At 38.3% G+C, this 19,944-nt stretch overlaps 1 protein-coding gene and 1 pseudogene across 2 annotated transcripts in view; one reads left to right on the top strand and one right to left on the bottom strand.

Moving 5' to 3' along the window:
• Positions 1-2,622: 2,622 nt before the first annotated feature.
• Positions 2,623-19,944, bottom strand: part of LOC113064268 (calpain-5-like) — a 32,093-nt gene continuing 14,771 nt past the window's right edge. Inside the window, exons 4-14 of one of the 2 annotated variants that reach the window (XM_026234943.1) lie at positions 17,569-17,777; positions 17,264-17,456; positions 15,993-16,186; positions 13,259-13,336; positions 11,871-12,066; positions 11,670-11,792; positions 11,308-11,504; positions 10,633-10,754; positions 10,218-10,268; positions 6,533-6,669; positions 2,623-6,368 (exon numbers count right to left, since the gene is read on the bottom strand). In XM_026234943.1, the coding sequence (XP_026090728.1) occupies positions 6,186-6,368; positions 6,533-6,669; positions 10,218-10,268; positions 10,633-10,754; positions 11,308-11,504; positions 11,670-11,792; positions 11,871-12,066; positions 13,259-13,336; positions 15,993-16,186; positions 17,264-17,456; positions 17,569-17,777 (1,683 nt within the window). In that variant the 3' untranslated portion in view covers positions 2,623-6,185. The remainder of the gene's footprint in view (positions 6,369-6,532; positions 6,670-10,217; positions 10,269-10,632; positions 10,755-11,307; positions 11,505-11,669; positions 11,793-11,870; positions 12,067-13,258; positions 13,337-15,992; positions 16,187-17,263; positions 17,457-17,568; positions 17,778-19,944) is intronic. The other variant, XM_026234944.1, reaches the window with a different exon arrangement.
• On the top strand, positions 18,616-19,056 carry LOC113064269 (olfactory marker protein-like; annotated as a pseudogene).

Below are 19,944 nucleotides of genomic sequence, written 5' to 3'. Positions count from 1 at the left end.
CTTCAAACGTACAACTTAATTTTTGAAACTTTGTCCATGTTTAGCATGGGAATCCAACTCTTTAACAGTGTAAAAAACTCAGTATGCATGAAATAGCAATTCAACCCCACTTTAAAAGATCTGAAGTAAAGTTAGGAGGTTCAGTTTGAACTTCAGTTTTGAATTAATTTAGAATTAATCTATCACTTCTTTTCATACTTCACATGATCGATTTCTCTGACTCAAAACATTAATTAAAATTCATTATTTACTCACCTTCATGTTGCAATGTCAAAACAAAAATCTAAACAAATAAAAAGTTAAAATAATTAAATAGAGTTAGGGAAAATACAATAAAATAAAACATGTAATTTGACCATATTAACTTGAAAAGTGGAGCATCGGTGAGGTGAGAAAAAAAAGAAACTTTCTTCACATCATCAAACATCCCGTTTCACAAAAAAAAAAAAAAAAAAATAAATAAATAAATAAATAAATTACTAAAATAAAATTGGAATAGCAGATCAGTGAGGTGAGAGAGTGAAAAAACTTTCATATCAAACATTCCAATGTGCATTTTTAATATTTTATTTCAAAGTCATGCCACAAGTTGACAAAATACAAAAGAAAAAAAAAAAGTACTTCAAATAAGTATATCAAATAACCACAGTGTAACCCAGGATAGACTTGCACGGAAAATCAAACACATTTAAACAGAAATAAGATACAGAAACCCTAGATATAGTATATATGTCTGTTTGTTGTTGTTTTTTAACACAAGATTCATGGCTAGATATAAAATAGTAAACAAAGGAGTATAAAATGCTGATAAAAGATTCCTGTTAGAAAGATAATATCAGCTGTGTTTCATAGAATGATACCATGCAAGATAGTTTGTATATTTCTGTTTATGTGTATATACGTTAGTTTCAAGTTGAACATCAGCAGAAAAAATACAAGAGTATCACAAGCTCATTCTCTGGACGTCTGACCCATGTTAAAACAATGACAAAGAGCGATAGAATTCGCTCGCTCCACAAGCATTCACTGGTTATTAAGGCTGTACTCTATAAAGATGCCTAGAGAACGTCCAACATGGCATGACAGCGTTTGTGACGGTGTGTTTTGAAGAAAAGAGGTGCACTCAGCCAAAGTTCATGCAGCAGTCAAGGCCAAAGAGCCAGTAACATCACAGAGAGCAATAAAACGGCCAACAGTGACACGTGAGTTCAAACAATGCCAGTGATTCAGAGGAACTGAATTCAACTTGTGATTACAAGCAGTTAAAAGTCTCTACAGACATAATACAAGTTGAGATTGTAAATAAATTATGCAAGAGAGTCAAACTGGGCAATCTCTGCAAATATGTTTCTGTTTCCTTCATAAGTACATTGCATTAGCTGTGCAAACAGTGTGTAAGTTACTGTATAAATTCATACTGTGTATAAAACCTGTTTGTAAACAAACACAAACCCACATGCAATGTAAAATTACACTTGCACTAGGAAACCGCATCAAGATCAACTTGACACATGACATGGCAAAAGTTCCTCTATTTGATCTGAAGCATGCACTGCAATTTGAGTGAACCAGGACCTTCTAACCATTTAAACATCATTGTTCTGTCGTATGGCCAGGGCCAAAGAAAATTAAACTTGTGTCAGTAATAATTAAAGAAAACTTGTGAACAATCAAAATACATAAGAAAACACCTCACACCAGAACAAGTTTGTCATTAAAAGGCATTATAAGCCATTGGCTACTTATGTTATTTGGCAAAATTGACAGAAAAAATAAAAATAAAATAAAACAGCAAATGCATATGGCTCCAACTGTACTGGCACACTGGCATCTTTCACAGCATTCTCTTCAAAAACAACCCCCCCCCCCCCCCCAAAAAAAAAATACATTTAAGCTTTGGATAAAACAAAGCAAAATGAATAATGAAAGCTTTGTTGTCTTTAACAGCTGAAGAGATTTAAGGCTATTTCTTAGTTTGTTTAGTCAGATTAAACAGTATAAGGTGTGTAATTTCTGCACACATTACCTAACAAACGTGCACAAATTCCAGAACAAGCCCCTTGTCTGCTATTGGTCAGATAAATAGATAGCCCCGCCTCACACTCATCCGATTGGTTAAGCCAATGTTGCTGGTGGGATTGCTCAAACAAACCAAGAAACGTTTTGAACCAGAGTGTAAGGCTTCAGAGAAATAAATATATTGAGAGTTTGTTGACTTAAACATTCACATTTTCTGTTAAAATGTAGCTGTTTGAATTTATATGATCAATATAACATCTCTCAGCTCAGTACAAATTGCTTTCTATGAACTAAATCAGTCACAGAGGTCAAAATGGAGATAAGTAAAATCCATCCACAGACAAGAAATTTTGTTTTGCCAAATCCCCTGTTTACACGTCATAATCTGGCCTGTGGAGGTACAGATGATGCAAAAGAATGACTGGGCTATTGTTGTGGATTCAATCTGGTTGTATAAAAACTGAAATGTAACAGAGCTAAAGAAAAAGCTTCATTCATGCCTGAATAAAATCAGTTTGTCTCCGATGAACCACATTTTGCCAAAGGCTAATCCACAGGGTTTGAGAGTGGTCTTGTCATCCAACATTGTTTCTCTGATTGGCCTTGTATTGTTCGAACCTGGTATATAACAACGTTTGGTCTCTTTATGTTTCTCTTCTTCTCACTTCTTTTCCTGTTCCTCTAAGTTTGAGCATCAGTATTCATTTGGATCAGCAGCTCAACTTTACAAACATTACAAATTTTATAAACATTAGTCATTATAAGCTAATATTCTTATGATTCTTATGCTACATTTTTTTTGACACACAATATTAAAAATGGCAAACAGGCTCATGGTAACTTGTGTACCATTTGACCTTCACATCTGTTTCACCATGGAAAAAATTAAGAAACTTTACACAAGGTAACAAAATAATACTTCACAGACAATACAAAAAAAGATAATTAAGATAACTAAAATTAGCAAACATGACTCATGAAGGAATAAATCCTCAAATCTTCAGCACAACACACTGCAGAAATCACAGTAGTGCAGCTGACATTCAAATAAAAATACATGAGAGGATGCTGAAACATATCCAACCATGATAAAGGTTGTGTGATGTGGACTTATTTCTGTTTTCTAGAATTCACTTATAGTGACTGAAAACATACAGAAAGTCATTGTAGTGCACAAAGGGTTCGGTAGCAGTCTCTGGTGGAACAGCACAACTAGCCATTGGAAAGGACACAAAGCTGGTGATGATAGTCACCACGGGTCTGTAGTTAAGGTGCAGTTCTTCATTGTCATGTGGAGTTGAGAGACAATAGGAGGGACCTTCTCTTAAGTACAGAACATCTGTTAATGCAATCGTGAGGCAGTTCTTGTGTAGCTCAAACAATGGCTCTTGCTGCTTGGCAGAAGTCTGACTAGAAAGTCATTAAGACAGATAAATCCTTGTTTTACAGTCTCGCGATCCTTAGAGGTAAAGATATTTGTGGGTCTAAAGGCCTGCTCTCCATCCTTTGAGCACCGCTAGCACTGATTTCCCTTTGATTTAAACATGCATTACCTTTTAATGGCCCTTAGGTTATGTTTGAAGGCTATTGGATCACAAGCACTCATACACCAGGGTGACCAGACAACCACGAAAACCAAATCGGGATACATGCTTACATAGAGTATAAGCACATTTTGGCCTGATTTGATGCCTGTTTTAATTCAAAACAGTCTAAGAACAAATTTAAATTAGTTAAAATATAAAATACTAGCGTGTACTTCTAATTGATGTGCATGTTAGCACTTCTCTGTATTGTAAGGACAATGCAACAACTTCTATTAGTGGATCGAAGCAGTGTTGTTATTGTAACTTTTAAATTACTTTTAAATCTCTCTCTTTTTTGGGGGGGTTTGAAAGCTGAAAGAAAATAAAATGTATAAAATATCAGACTTAAAACTAAGGAACCTGAGAGGAAATGAGAAATGTTACCTTGGTAATAAATGAAACAAAACATTTTAAAATTGAAGCACTAAAAAACTGTAAACTAGAACTTATATAAAAATAATCTAAAAAATTAAAAAGCTAATAGCAAAATGACTAAAACTGAATTTTTAACTGAAACCGAGGCTAAAGGCTACTTGAAAATATTAATAAAAAACAAAATAGTATAAAAATAATCCTACAATAACACTGGTCAAAAGGGCCACATAAGCTGCCTTCAAAAACATATCTTTTTATGAAACGGCTGGTTTCTAATGAAAGAAAAATCATAGTGATGACGTTTTAAAACACTGTTTATAGGTGTCAAACTAAAGCTAATACAAATTATTAGGAACATTTTTATCTTGAACTTTGTCGGGATATAGAATTCATTAAATCAGGACTATCTGGTCACCTAAAAATACACACACGTACAAAAAGGTTAAATGCTTATCAAACCTTCTGGCATTTTAATAATCTCCATCCGTGTTTTCAGGCAAAGAATGGCCTGGCGGATAGTCCAGGTGGGCTTTTGGCCGAGGGTCCACTTGAGACCCTTATGCTCCAGTAGGTTCTTTTCCAGACTCCTGTTGCTAAGCGACGTGACCTGGAGAATCCAAAGAAGTGCCTGCTGCGGCCCACCGGTCACTGAAATCTTTCAGCTAAATGAGAGCTGACCAGGTCTTGCTAAAGATCAAGGTCTCTGTAAACAGATGGACCTCGACGTCACTGTGCATCTTTAGAGAAACTGTGTGAACGGGCACACATGTTGACACTGACTGAATATTTGATGAGTGTGTGGAAGAGAAGGGATGGAAAGAGAGACAAGGGGAAAATCGTATTTGAATCATTTCCCAGGGCTGGGCTACATTCAGTGATCTGGCAGACGAGACGTGGCCCATCATGTGACTATAGTGACTAATGAATCATGGAACAGTGGTCATTCAGTTAGAACTTAAGAACTGTGAATCAGATCGAACGGTTTGTTCATGAATCAAAATGAACAAGTTCAACTCACTTTTCAATCTAATCTAATCACAATGAGTTCTCAAGATAACAGCTCACCAGTGCGGAAGATTATCACTGAATAATAAATTTCAGTCTATAGACCTTATTCAGACTAGACACCATGTTACGGTCTTTACAATGGCATGCATAAAGATCTTAGTGTCATTTTCATAACTCACAACTTTAAAAACAGTTTTATGGCATGGAAGCCTGTTTCACAACAAAAAAAAAAAAAAAAGAATCAATAAGTAAAAATTTGCAATTCTGAATTTTCTTCTCAGTATTGTCTGGTATAAACTCTTCATTTCTCAGAATTGCAACTTTATGTCTCACAATTGCGGGTTTATATCACACAACTCTGACTTTATTTCACAGAATTCGATTTTTTATCTTACAATTATGACTTTTTAACTCGCAATTGCGAATTTATATCACGCAATATATTTTAATATTTTACAATTTTTATTCAGTGGTGGAAACAGGCTTCCATATTATGGAGTGTTTGTCTACTGAAAGTGTTTTTTTCCAAAAGTCATTTCGTCAGCTGAACAATTGGTATGATGTTAAACAACAGTACAATCCACTGAATTAACTGTACCTCCATGCCTCACAGCCTCGCTTTCATTCCTGTCAAAAATGAAACATGCCACTACCCTGACTAAGGCCTCATATACTGCTTTAAAAGATTTGGAATAAATTATATGGAATACATTTACGATGCTTTTAGAACAATAGCTCAATCAAAACTGAAAATTCTGTCATCGTGTACTCAAGTTGTTCCGAACCTTTTTGAGGTACTTTCTTCTGTTTAAATCAAAAGAAGATATTTGGAATAATGTTGGTAACCAAACTGTTTGGTTATGAAAATTCTTCAAAATATCTTCTTTTCGGAACAACTTTAGGGTGAGTAAATGATGTCAGAATTTTGTTTTGATTGAACTTTCCCTTTAAGATCTTTATGAATGCAGTCATTAAGATTCATTATACGTCTCCCTTTTTGCTCCACTGAAAAAATAACAGCAAAAGGTTTGGAATGACATGAGGGTGAGTAAATTCTGACAGAACTTTTTTAGGGTCAACTAACCATTTACTGAAAAAATAAATAAATTATGAGGTCTAAAGGCCTTGTAGGTGAATGAAGAACCCAAGCAGAGAGAGTGAAGTGGCAGGATGCATGAGGCTGCGTTTAGTTTCTGATCAGATGTTGGTTAAAGTGGTGCAGGTGATCACACGTACAGTCAGTGTGCCTGGAAGGTTGTTGTCTTGGTGACTACCCTTGTCTTTAAGATAGACCGTGTGCTGCTCTTGGCGGTCGTTAGGGTCACTAAAGAGGATCACCTGACCCAGGAAGGTGTCAACAATCACATTCTTATTGTAGATCTGAGATCGTCATGGGACAGTCAGAAGGGTTGAGCAGGAGAAATAGAGAAGAAAAGCAGAAATAAGGTGAGAGGAACAGATCAGTGTACAGAGCCAGGAGATCTGTAGCAGCTGGTGAAAAGTACTGAAGAAGGAATAGATGTGATTAAATACTTCCAACTCACCTCAATGTGAATGCCTTCCTTTGGCTTTTTGCGGTAGAATATTCCCTTAATGTCAAAATTAGGGCAGCGTGTGTCTTTGTGCACAGGAGAGCGAACTTTCTCCCCCTCACAGGTGATGATCACATATGGGTCAGAGGCTAAAGAAAAAAGACATGTCAGCTAGGCACTTTATATGACAGGATTCAATGCATTACCCTACTGCCTATACCAATGACATACTGTAAAATAATTATCTTAATAAGTTTGTTATCAAGAGCTATTGTTATCAAAAATATTTTTAACAACCTTTAACAAGATATTTCTATTTGACAAGCAAAATAGTCACTCAGTCACTCACTCACTCTCACACTCACTCACTCACTCTCACACTCACACTCACTCACTCTCACTCACTCACTCACTCACTCTCACACTCACTCACTCACTCACTCACTCTCACACTCACTCACTCACTCACTCACACTCACTCACTCTCACTCTCACTCTCACTCACTCACTCTCACACTCACTCACTCACAGTCACTCACTCACTCACAGTCACTCACTCACTCACTCTCACACTCACACTCACTCTCACTCACTCTCACTCACTCACTCACTCACTCACTCACTCACTCACTCTCACACTCACTCACTCACTCATTCACTCACAGTCACTCACTCACTCACTCTCACACTCACTCACTCTCACACTCACTCACTCACTCTCACACTCACTCACTCACAGTCACTCACTCACTCACAGTCACTCACTCACTCACTCACTCTCACACTCACTCACTCACTCACTCACTCTCACACTCACTCACTCACTCTCACACCCAGTCACTCAGTCAGTCAGTCACTCACTCACTCACTCACTCACTCACTCACACTCACTCACTCTCACACTCACTCTCACACTCACTCACTCACTCACAGTCACTCACTCACTCACTCACTCTCACACTCACTCACTCACACTCACTCACTCTCACACTCACTCACTCACTCACTCACTCTCACACTCACTCACTCTCACACCCAGTCACTCAGTCACTCAGTCACTCAGTCACTCACTCACTCACTCACTCTCACTCACTCACACTCACTCACTCACTCACTCACTCACTCACTCACTCACTCACTCACTCACTCACTCTCACACTCACACTCACTCTCACTCACTCTCACACTCACTCACTCACTCACTCACTCACTCTCACACTCTCACACTCACTCACTCACTCACTCACTCACTCTCACACTCACTCACTCACTCACTCACTCTCACACTCACTCACTCACTCACTCACTCACTCACTCACTCACAGACACTCACTCACTCTCACACTCACTCACTCACTCTCACACTCACTCACTCTCACACCCAATCACTCAGTCAGTCACTCAGTCAGTCAGTCAGTCAGTCACTCAGTCACTCACTCACTCACTCACTCACTCACTCACACACACTCACTCACTCAATCACTCTCACACTCATACTCACACTCACTCACTCTCACACTCTCACACTCACTCACTCTCACACCCAGTCACTCAGTCACTCACTCACTCACTCTCACTCACTCTCACTCACTCACACTCACTCACTCACTCACTCACTCACTCTCACACTCACTCACTCACTCATTCACTCACAGTCACTCACTCACTCACTCTCACACTCACTCACTCTCACACTCACTCACTCACTCTCACACTCACTCACTCACAGTCACTCACTCACTCACAGTCACTCACTCACTCACTCACTCTCACACTCACTCACTCACTCACTCACTCTCACACTCACTCACTCACTCACTCTCACACCCAGTCACTCAGTCAGTCAGTCACTCACTCACTCACTCACTCACTCACACTCACTCACTCTCACACTCACTCTCACACTCACTCACTCACTCACAGTCACTCACTCACTCACTCACTCTCACACTCACTCACTCACACTCACTCACTCTCACACTCACTCACTCACTCACTCACTCACTCTCACACTCACTCACTCTCACACCCAGTCACTCAGTCACTCAGTCACTCAGTCACTCACTCACTCACTCACTCACTCACTCTCACTCACTCACACTCACTCACTCACTCACTCACTCACTCACTCACTCACTCACTCTCACACTCACACTCACTCTCACTCACTCTCACACTCACTCACTCACTCACTCACTCACTCTCACACTCTCACACTCACTCACTCACTCACTCACTCACTCTCACACTCACTCACTCACTCACTCACTCACTCTCACACTCACTCACTCACTCACTCACTCACTCACTCACTCACTCACTCACAGTCACTCACTCACTCTCACACTCACTCACTCACTCTCACACTCACTCACTCTCACACCCAGTCACTCAGTCAGTCACTCAGTCAGTCAGTCAGTCAGTCAGTCACTCAGTCACTCACTCACTCACTCACTCACTCACTCACTCACTCACACTCACTCACTCAATCACTCTCACACTCATACTCACACTCACTCACTCTCACACTCTCACACTCACTCACTCTCACACCCAGTCACTCAGTCACTCACTCACTCACTCTCACTCACTCTCACTCACTCACACTCACTCACTCACTCACTCACTCACTCACTCACTCACTCACTCACTCACTCACACTCACACTCACTCTCACTCACTCTCACACTCACTCACTCACTCACTCACTCACTCTCACACTCTCACACTCACTCACTCACTCACTCTCACACTCACTCACTCACTCACTCTCACACTCACTCACTCACTCACTCACTCACTCACTCACTCACTCACTCACTCACAGTCACTCACTCACTCTCACACTCACTCACTCTCACACTCACTCACTCTCACACCCAGTCACTCAGTCAGTCACTCAGTCAGTCAGTCACTCAGTCACTCACTCACTCACTCACTCACTCACTCACTCACTCACTCACACAATCACTCTCACACTCATACTCACACTCACTCACTCTCACACTCTCACACTCACTCACTCTCACACCCAGTCACTCAGTCACTCACTCACTCACTCTCACTCTCACTCACACTCACTCACTCACTCACTCACTCACTCACTCACTCACTAACTCACTCACTCTCACACTCACTCACTCTCACACCCAGTCACTCAGTCACTCACTCACTCACTCTCACTCACACTCACTCACTCACTCACTCACTCACTCACTCACTCACTCACTCTCACACTCACTCACTCACTCACTCACTCACCTTGTCATTAGAGACTCACTGTAACAACTTTGGAAGTTTTGTGGATCTTGGTTTCTGAGGATTATCTTTGCATGTTTTATTTTCTTGTGATTTTTACACTTTATTATATTTCAATATGGCTAAGAAAGTGTCACTAAAAACATAAATGCATATGTAGAACCAGAGTACTGAAATGTAACACTTAAAACACAAATGCACAGACTAGTGAACTAAAGACACTGGAGCACAAAGTAATGCTAGTCACAAGAAAAACCTGTATTAAAATTTTTATATATATTTGTTTTGCATGACTTTTACTATTAAGTGCTACAAATAAACAAGAGACAGTGTGGCAGATTTTGACACATTTCAGAATTCAGATTAATCTTCTCACACGCTCATATTTCTATAAGGGGAGGGAGATACATTTAGATGCTAGTGGCTGCTAAGTCAGTACCTCCTATGCAGAAGTCAGACCGTGTCTTGTGGGAGATCAAGCAGTGTAGCTCTGTACGGTCAAAAGAGATTTCTATATGTAAAAGCTCTAGACTTATTAAGCAGCATATGTGTCTCAATATGTAATAGCTTACAGGAATAATTCATCCAAAAATCATTTACCACAGTCAAAGATGACAGAAAACCTGCATTTTTGGGTGAACTATTCTTCAAAAATGTATATGTCTGCAGATTAGGGAGCACTGATTTCAGGATTTAAGTGGAGAAATCAACGATGCAAGATCATTTTTAAAAAGAGAAATCATAAATTCAACATCTATCAATATAGATTAATAGCATTGGTCTTCAGCTTTTGATTTTTGTTCATCTGAACACACAGTGCAATATATATCTGTCATGTACTGTATATGACATACCTCCATTGGCATCTTGGCCCTGCAGGCCTTCGGCACTTAACACATGCACCTGGGTGACCAGCTGAGGGTAACCGCACACCCCGGTCCAGCACGTCTGAGGAGGCTCGTCCAGAGTTAGTTCTCTAAGGAATCACAAGCAGGAATGATATCAGCCAGATACCAGTTTCTGGCCAGGCACCAATGCTGTTATTGTTAACAATAATAAATCTAAAACATCTACAATTTTTTTAACTAAAATGAGACTAAAAATACTAATATTAGATGAAAAACTTAAAACACCAAGGATACATTTACTTGATCAAACATACAGTAAAAGCAGTAATCTTGTGAAATATTGCAAATTAAAGTAGAAAATATTTTCAATTTGAATTTATTTTAAAATGTAATTAATTTCTGCTATGGCAAATATGCATTTTCAGCACTATATAATATAACTGTAAAATATTAAAATCAAATATAAATATTAGATGAAACGTATAAATTGTAATTTCTTTTTTTTATAAAACTTTACAAATTTACTGTAAATAAATAACATGTCTACTAAAATAACACTGCCAGAGACATGTCCCTTTCAATATAAACCTTACACGGAAGAAGCCAAGAATGTGATGAAGAGTTAATAGGAAAGTGGGGTGCAGGTCGGTCTATTCTTTTCTTTTCTAGAAGCTAATTTACTTGCAGTCTGAAGGCACATCAGTGAAGACTCTGAGCAGGAACTCTCCTTTTTGACCTGGGTCAAAGGTTGTGGGGATGATGACGTAACGTCCCTCCTTTAGCTCTTTCTTTAGAAAGACACAGCGAGAGTTGATGTAGATCGACCCTGCGACCTTCTGCTGGGCTGAGTGCATTCTGTATTTCCTATTCAACTCCACCTGGTGGTAGAAAAGAGGCTTGATCAAGACAGGAACGTTGACTGACAGGATGCCATAAATCAATTTTTTTGTACTTCTATTATTGGCATTAGTCTCTTATACTATATTCAGTAGGCAGATGTGAAGGTTTGTATTGTGCTGCAACGAAATCATGTAATTCTGTACCCTATGGATGTCAAATCCAATTGCCAGGTTCTCGCCTTTGCCCTCCTTGGGAGTAGCTCTGCGTTCTTTTTGCTGCAGGCAGATCAGCACCTCGTCTTCCACTTTTCTCACATCAAAAACATACTGTGGGCAGGAACATGCATTATTATGTCAGAAGCCAAAACAACATTTCACAAAGCAGATGCACACAAGTCCACTGACCTGTGGGTTTTGCAGAAATGTGGCTTTATGGTTAATGCAGCCTCCGGCACGGTTGCGGAGCGGTTCTTCACGGTGGATCCAGGAGCCCCTCATCACCTCCTCCTCCCAGGTCTTATGAATACTCAAGTAAGAAGTGTTTATCAGTCGACACAGGATCAGGTCAGTGAAATAGTGACAGAAATCTCCAAAGTTCATCCTGGTAAAGAAGTTTACAACCAGTGGGGGAACAGAAGTTGATGATAAATGGAGAATTTACGTGTTTATCAGATGCAGTGGGGTACAAAAGTATAAAATCTGGGATTCATATTCCAAAATATAAATAAACAAAGTTTTAAAGAAAAATAGGGTAACAACAAAATTTTTGTGTTTTTTGTTCAGTTGATCTACTTTTCACTCAATTTTCAACAAATTGACACAAAGGTAATACTTTACAACAGTTCAGTTTGTTAACATTATTCAATGTATAGATATAATGAATTAACAATATTTTTATAATATTAACTGTATTAATAATTTACACATATTGTAATACATTACTATTGTTACAAGATGTTTTAATTAACATTACTGTATTATTAGCAAACATTGATTTACAATAGTACATTTACTTACTACATTTAGCTATATTTACAAATGCTGTAAATTAAAAATGAACCTAGATTCATAAATGTAAAAATAGTTTATTGTTAGTCCATCATACGTAATGGAGTAAAAAAAATTTTTGGGATTAATGCAAAGTGTTTAATATAATATTCTTGCAATATAATAGAATGTAATGTAATATAATAATATTTTGATAAAATTATATTGCTAAATTAACAATTAACTAGATTAATAAATTATGCAGAAATTGTTTTTTTATTATTAGTTCATGATACCAATTTAAATTAGTTATTGCATAGTGCTGCTATATAATTTTATTCATCTTATTATTAATACATCTATCTAAACAGTCAGGTAACACTTTACAATAAGGTTCCATTAGTTAATGTTAGTTAATTTATATGAACAACAAATTTATTACAGTATGTTTTCATTTTTGTTAATGTTAGTAAATAAAATCACAGTCATTCATTGTTAGTTCATGTTAATTCATAGTGCATTAACTAATGTTAGCAAGCACAACTTTTGATTTAAATAATGCATTAGTAAATGCTGAAATTAACATCAACTAAGATTAATAAATCCTGTAAAAAGTATAGTTAATTCTTAGTTCAGGTAAACTAAAGTAGTTAACTAATGTTAACTGATGAACCTTTTTGTAAAGTGTTATCAAAATGGAAAACAGAAGCATTTTCACTAGTAGTCTCAGACTTTTGGAACCCATCTGATAAGACACTGTGATCTCTGAGACTGATCTAGAAAGATATGAGTGGAGCGAGCCTCACCAAAACTCTCCATCATCCTGAACAGTGACCCCTAGTTTCTCTCTCTCACTCTTGCTCACTTTCTTCCACTCTTCTGAGCTACAAAACAGAGCAGTGATTACTCATCGTACATCAGACTGAGAGAAATAATCATTCACACACAACACACACGACTATACTCACTGACAACAGCCCGCATCCACAACTATCAACTAAGATTTTCTGGAATTTTGTGAAAGAATTAGAGCACTTCTCCAAGTATGATATTTCTAATCAAGCCCTGAATAAATAATGCATCAAGCAAAAATATAAAGAAAGATTGCTTTCACCTCAATAAAAGTCTTCTGGCTGGTCAGTGAATAATTCAGAGGCCTGCCTGTTGTAGCACTTGAACAAAGACGGATGAGAAGGACTGTAAAGATGTTCCTCTCTGTAATTACACAGCCGCATTTTAATATTATGCTTCTCCCTGCAGTGGTGGGTATTTAGGGTTGGTGTCATCAAACAAGAGCAGTTATTTAAATGAAAGGAGGTGGATGTCTAAACACCCTCAGACGTCTGCGTTTCAATCACAACAGCTTTCTATTTTATACCAACCTGCCTGGCTTGATATCTCAATTTCACACCAGTCAGAGATAAGAATAGGTATTTCGGCTATGTGTTATTTATACTGAAATCATAAGAGAGGAAGTGGTTTTCTCTAGTCTCTGAGGATGTATAGCACTACACTGCGGGAAGCAAGAGAAGGCAAAAGGATAAATCATTTCTGTATGTGCTTGCATTCTGTTTTTGTAGAGATTATAAAGAATTGAATGTTGGGAAGGTGTGCAAAAAGTGTCTGATTACAATAGCACGTGATCACAATATACGTCATATAGCAACTGAGTTTTGATGCTTATGTGGAAAATTTTGGTTTGAGTCTGGCTTGCAACTAAGGCTATTTTCACACTGTCAGTCCAAATCCGATTAATTGTCTATCCAGCTCTAAATGACTGACTGTGCACATTGTTTATCGCAGCTGTTCGGATCCGATTTGTGTGTCCCTCTTTCGTATTCTGGAATACCTGCTTTAGTGTCTATGGCAATAAAGTTGCGTTACTATGCCTACACTGAAGAAATTTGTATTTTTTTCCATGTTGCCATCTCCGCCAGTCTCAAAATTTAAAGACTGTGCAGACTAGCAGTATATCATCAATTTGAGCTCAATCTTTACTTTCTGCAAACACTGATTCAAATGAAATTCCTGGAAATCTGATTCAGTCTGACCGCTCTGATGAGATTTTTTTTTCCTTTTTTTGCCACTTAAAACATAAAAATGTAAGACATTGTTGTAGGAAACATAATGACAGTTGTTGCAGAAACAATGTGTTTGTTTTTGGGAAGTGCAGGTCAAACAAAATCGTATTGAATTTTTTGTTGACATTAACACATGGTAAATATGATCAGATTCCAAATGGATGTGCACAAAAATCTGATTTGGACTGACAGTCTTTACAATTCTTTAGCTCTCTTATCTCCTATTATGTCCTGTCATAAAAAAATAAAACCCTTTTTGATCTAATATATTTACATGAAGTACCCCCTCAGTTTCCTCACAAATCCCCAGGAGTTCGCAAACCCTGCCATATACTATACTCTAGATTAGTGGTTCTCAACCCGCAGCCCATTACGAATTTAAATGCGGCCCACCATGCTGAACACAATTCAAACTTGCAGTTTTACAATTAATTTTAGTTTTTACATTAATTTCAAAATATACTTAAGAAATATAAGCTATAGCCTAATGTTTTCATGTGAAATTATTTTGATTTTCATATATTATTTTCAGACATGGGCAGACCTAGTCACGTAACGTTACGTATTTAACGAACACATACAAGTGCCCACTTTGGCAAAATTCAATTCAAATAGTCATCAATAGCCATTAGTTCGGAAAAATTGAGCATCAGGATGGACAAATTTGTTTTGAAAGGAGAAAAAAGAAATGTGGAAAATGGCAGCGAATGAACCAATACAAACAAGAATAGTCACAGTATCAGAAAAAGAGTACTGGATTTTCGGTTTGCGGTTTAAATACCCATTCTACGCAGCAATCATCCTCAACTAAGGAAATGTGGCAAACCTCATATTATTAAATTCGAAAGTGCTTTCCATATTTGGATCAACATAGATTACATTTGTGAACGTACATTTTCTGCAATGTCGCGTGTCAAGTCAATCATGCTCCTGTGCACTTACAGAGTGCATCTTACAATTGTGCTGTAAACCTTTCAAACCTAATTTCACAAAATTGGTCAGCTCCCAACAGCATCAGGTGTTTAATTTATGGGGAGTAGAATTATTTATTTATTTCAATTAATGTAATCGATTAGATATCAATATTTAGGCAATAATATTATAAATCATGTATTGGCAGTGTAATATGTAAATTATATGCGCGCGGCCCACAAGACTTGCACTTGAACAATAGTGCAACCCAGTGGAAAAAAAGGTTGAGAACCACTGCTCTAGATCAGGGGTGTCAAAATCAGATTCTGGAAGGCCACTGTCCTGCTTTAGCTCCAACACTAATTAAACACACATGAACCAGCTAATCAAAGTGTTCGGGCTCATTAGAAACGTACTGGCAAGTGTGTTGGAGCAAAAATCCTGTGTCCTGTGAGCAAAACACAGGACATTAGCCCTCCAGGAACAGTAGTGGACATCCCTGCTCTAGATGCTGTTAGACCTCCAATACAGAAGGGGGCAGTCTCACCTATCGCTCCAAGGTCCACTCCACTCCTTTTCACCCCAGGGATTCCTCATGCGAATCATGTGCAGCTTTTCTGACTTGAAAAACGCCAGCAGGCCGTGTCCCAGACGGACTTTGCGAACGTCGGTCACCGCATAGGCATGGCCTTTCACTAACCCACAGTCCAGTCTCGCCTCCATGTCCTCTACTGTGGTTGCCTATATACCGAAGGTCAAATTTCAGCTAGATTGCTGAGCACCAAATTTAAAGTCTATGCACATGCACTGTCTGTGAGTGATCAATTATAAAAACATGGGTTTTTTTATGGTACAGTGAAATATGGTGATGTGAATCAGTAGGAGACAAGCCACGCCCATTTATCACACTCCAATGAACAAAGGGCTTGCTGTGCAAATGAAGCTGACAATATGCATAGGTGTTTAGGCTCTGTGACATGAATTATTGTGTCGATATCATTGCGACTAGGTTGTAAGAACAAACAGAGAGTGACTGATCTTGGACATAAAAGGACTTTGTGGAGTATCTAACAGAACATTTATAAATCAATGTTTCATTTATCCTCTACATTTGAACAAAAGCCCTTAAGTTATGGTGAAACTTGATATGATCCCCAGACAACCTGCTTACATCACAGACCTGTCTGTCACATCAGATGATGCTGTTCAGATGAGTTTCTAAATGTTCCTTAACACTCAATGGAGATCTCTTAGTGAACTGAAGTATTGAGCGGCATTTTATTTGATATTCTAGTGAAGAAAATAAATCCAGCTATGAAGATATTCAAAAAGGATTTTTTAAAAAAAAATTTTTACCATTGATGAAAGGTTTCACAGACCATTGATAAGCAAGTCACACACAATCAAAGATTGCTTTGAGTCTGGGAAAGTTTACTCTTATGAAAAAAAAAATGAAGGCAGAAAAAAAATGGATGGCTGGATTAATAGATGAGTGTTTGAATACAAATCTTGACAGGCGTGAGACAAATGCTGATCAATAATATGTGCTTCCACAATGTATGTATGTATATTTATATAAATAATATATATATATATATATATATATATATATATATATATATATATAAAGTATACTGTACTAAAATATACTAAAATAAAATAAAAGAATATACTAAAATAATCAAAATGTAAAATAAACATAAATATTGTAATGTAATATATATGTTTATATACTGTATATAAAAATTATACAAATTTGAAAATACTAGCTAGTACTTTAATACAGATTATATGTAGTGTATATAGTGTCCTTCTCACCCTGATAGAGCAGCTGATAAGGCCATCTCGATTATGGACCTTGAGCACTCTCTCAAAGAGCTGGTTTCTGGCGACTTCATCCTGAGCAAACTGGCCCTCCAGAAGGTCCATGGGTTCTGACACGCCGCCAGTAAAGTCCACCAGGGCATCGGCTGTGTTTCCACCATCCAGGGCCTCATAGCAGCCATAAACTCTTTTTTTTTGGTATAGAAAAAAGAACCTAGCATCACTATGTCATCACACTACATGAATGTTTATGTCTCTGCATAGACCTTTTGAATTTGTCTGCTGCCTGAACTGCTTACTTGGCATAGGCTTTTTCCACAAGGGCACTCCAGAACTCGTTGCTATCATTTGAATGGCAGTAGACCAGCTGGTTTTCCACTGTGGGGAGACGGTCATCGATCACCACGTCCACCCATTCCCCAAACCGCCAGAAGCGGAAGTGGAATATTCCTGCATAAGACTCTGGCTTCTCTGGATCCCATTCCTGCTCCTTCCAGTCTGGGATAACCTAGAAAGAGACATAAGTGTCATGTGGTGTCACTTTTTATATTTTCAGTTTTATAGAATTTGTATTTTGTAAAATTTGTATGTGCATTTGTCATTTTTATTAGTTTTTGCTTAAACAAGAAATGTATTATTAGTGTCAGTATATTTAATAGCTCATCTCAACCTTATTTATTCCATTTAGTTGCCAGGACTCATTTTTATTATTAACAATTATCACTAAACTATATATGAGTTTTCAATATGTTGTAATATTTAGTGGATCAGGTGGTTCATGTCATTGCTTATCAATTTAAATGTTCATAAATGCAGACAGATGCAGCATTTCCTGAATGTTAAACACAGTTGTGAGAAGGACACCAGGGTGAATTTGAAGCCGTACAGAACATATACATTTCTTTCATCTTGAGCGAGTCCTTTGGGACAGAACCTCTTCAAGTTCACCTCTCTGGTAGTTGTTCCAAGATGAGCAGGTCCATTATCTGGGCTCAGGTACACATTGCGATGCTGAATACAGGAGATTTGCCAACCCACATCTCTATTCACCTCGTGAGAAAACTATTGACAGGTGGATGTGAAACAAACACATGTAGCAAACACGGATGTCTCAAATTCCCTCTTGGAGAACACAGCATTTCTGTTTCCCAGAGCAACAAACATCTCCCCACTGTGAAATAAGTTGGTTTCAGAGCACAATTTCTCACTGTGGCACTCATAACGCAGAAGACATCAGCAGAGCGAAGAGAAGGTCACACGGTAGATACCAAACCTAATCCGGTCAGACAAGAGAAGAAAAAAAAAAGAAGACCTAAGCTGTCAGGTTTCAAAACATCTTGATTGGGATGTCTTTAAAACTGATGTTCAACCCTGATATACAGCTGACGGAGATGATGCGTCTGTGCGTACAGTCTCTGCAGCAGGGAGAACTTCTACTGTAGTCCAATGAGCACATCTACCGACTGGACTCCTCCGTACAGGCCCTGCATTTCACCGGCTGGAACATCCGCATGTCTGCACATGGCCGCCTGAACATCATCGCAACCTCCCAGCTCTGGACACCCGACCTCACTCACCTCATGACCCGCCAGCTCCTCGAACCAACTGGGTTCTTCTGGAAAAGTGCAGATGACGATCTCATTCAATGGTACGAGGCTGATGCCCAGGAGTTCGGCGAGAGGAAAGCCAAGCTGGCCAAGGTTCGAAAGGTGATGAATTTTGTGTTCGCCTTCGAAGACGGCTTGAGTCCAGAGAACATCGAGTGCACCATAGAGTTCCAGAAGTGAGAGAACGATGACTTTCTGTTCAGTCCTAGTAGTTTAAAATTATGCTCCTAAAAACCTATACAATTAGATTTTGTAATGTTATGACCAATGTTTTATGCAATTTGTTTAGCTTTATTTGTCTGACTGTTCATGTTAAGCTGTTTTTCTGACTGTGATGAGACTAATGGAGGTAACTCAACATAAATCACACTAATAATTCAAAAAGATTAAAACAGCCATTGAGCAGTGGTTCTCAATCTTTTTCACTTCAAGGCTCCTTTATGTCCACAATAATATTTGAAGGCCATGACTATTCCAGTTGATTTTATGGATGAGGAATAAAATTAGAAATAGTCATTTTGTGACCCCGTGGCTGATAACCACTGCCCTTGTGTATGTACCCATGCTGAGTGCATGTGATTGGGTGAGATAAAAGGTTGCTGCAAAGACACGGGGCAAGGATAGTAGCATGCACACCTTCATTTATCAATGCCCGATCCTGTCAGGAAAACAAATGACAGGACGGGGGAGAGGAGTCACATGGGAAACCCTTCATGAGGATGTGTGTTTCTATGGGAGAAACAGGGGAAAACACTTTACACCCTGAGGAGGATGCAGGCAGACAAACCATAACATTTTAAGCTAAATAACAGCTCAGAAATTTTAACAGTCTACCACCAACAAAACTACAACAGAAACTGAAATACAGGGACTCAAGGTATGCTTGTGTACATGAAGCCACAGGTGACTTGATCTCTCCTCTGTTTAACCATCATCAGGTAATGGTTCCTAACAGAGCACAGAGATACTATGGATGCCAGTTACAGCTGCTAATAGAGCTCAGAGAGACCATTTAGCTCATCCTCACACTTTAACACACTCGATAAGTAAGATAACAAATATGAGATA

The sequence above is a fragment of the Carassius auratus genome, chromosome 46 (genome assembly GCF_003368295.1).
Source record: "Carassius auratus strain Wakin chromosome 46, ASM336829v1, whole genome shotgun sequence".
NCBI lineage: Eukaryota > Metazoa > Chordata > Actinopteri > Cypriniformes > Cyprinidae > Carassius > Carassius auratus.
Note: the sequence above shows the minus strand (reverse complement) of the source record. Positions and strands in the feature narration are given on the sequence as shown.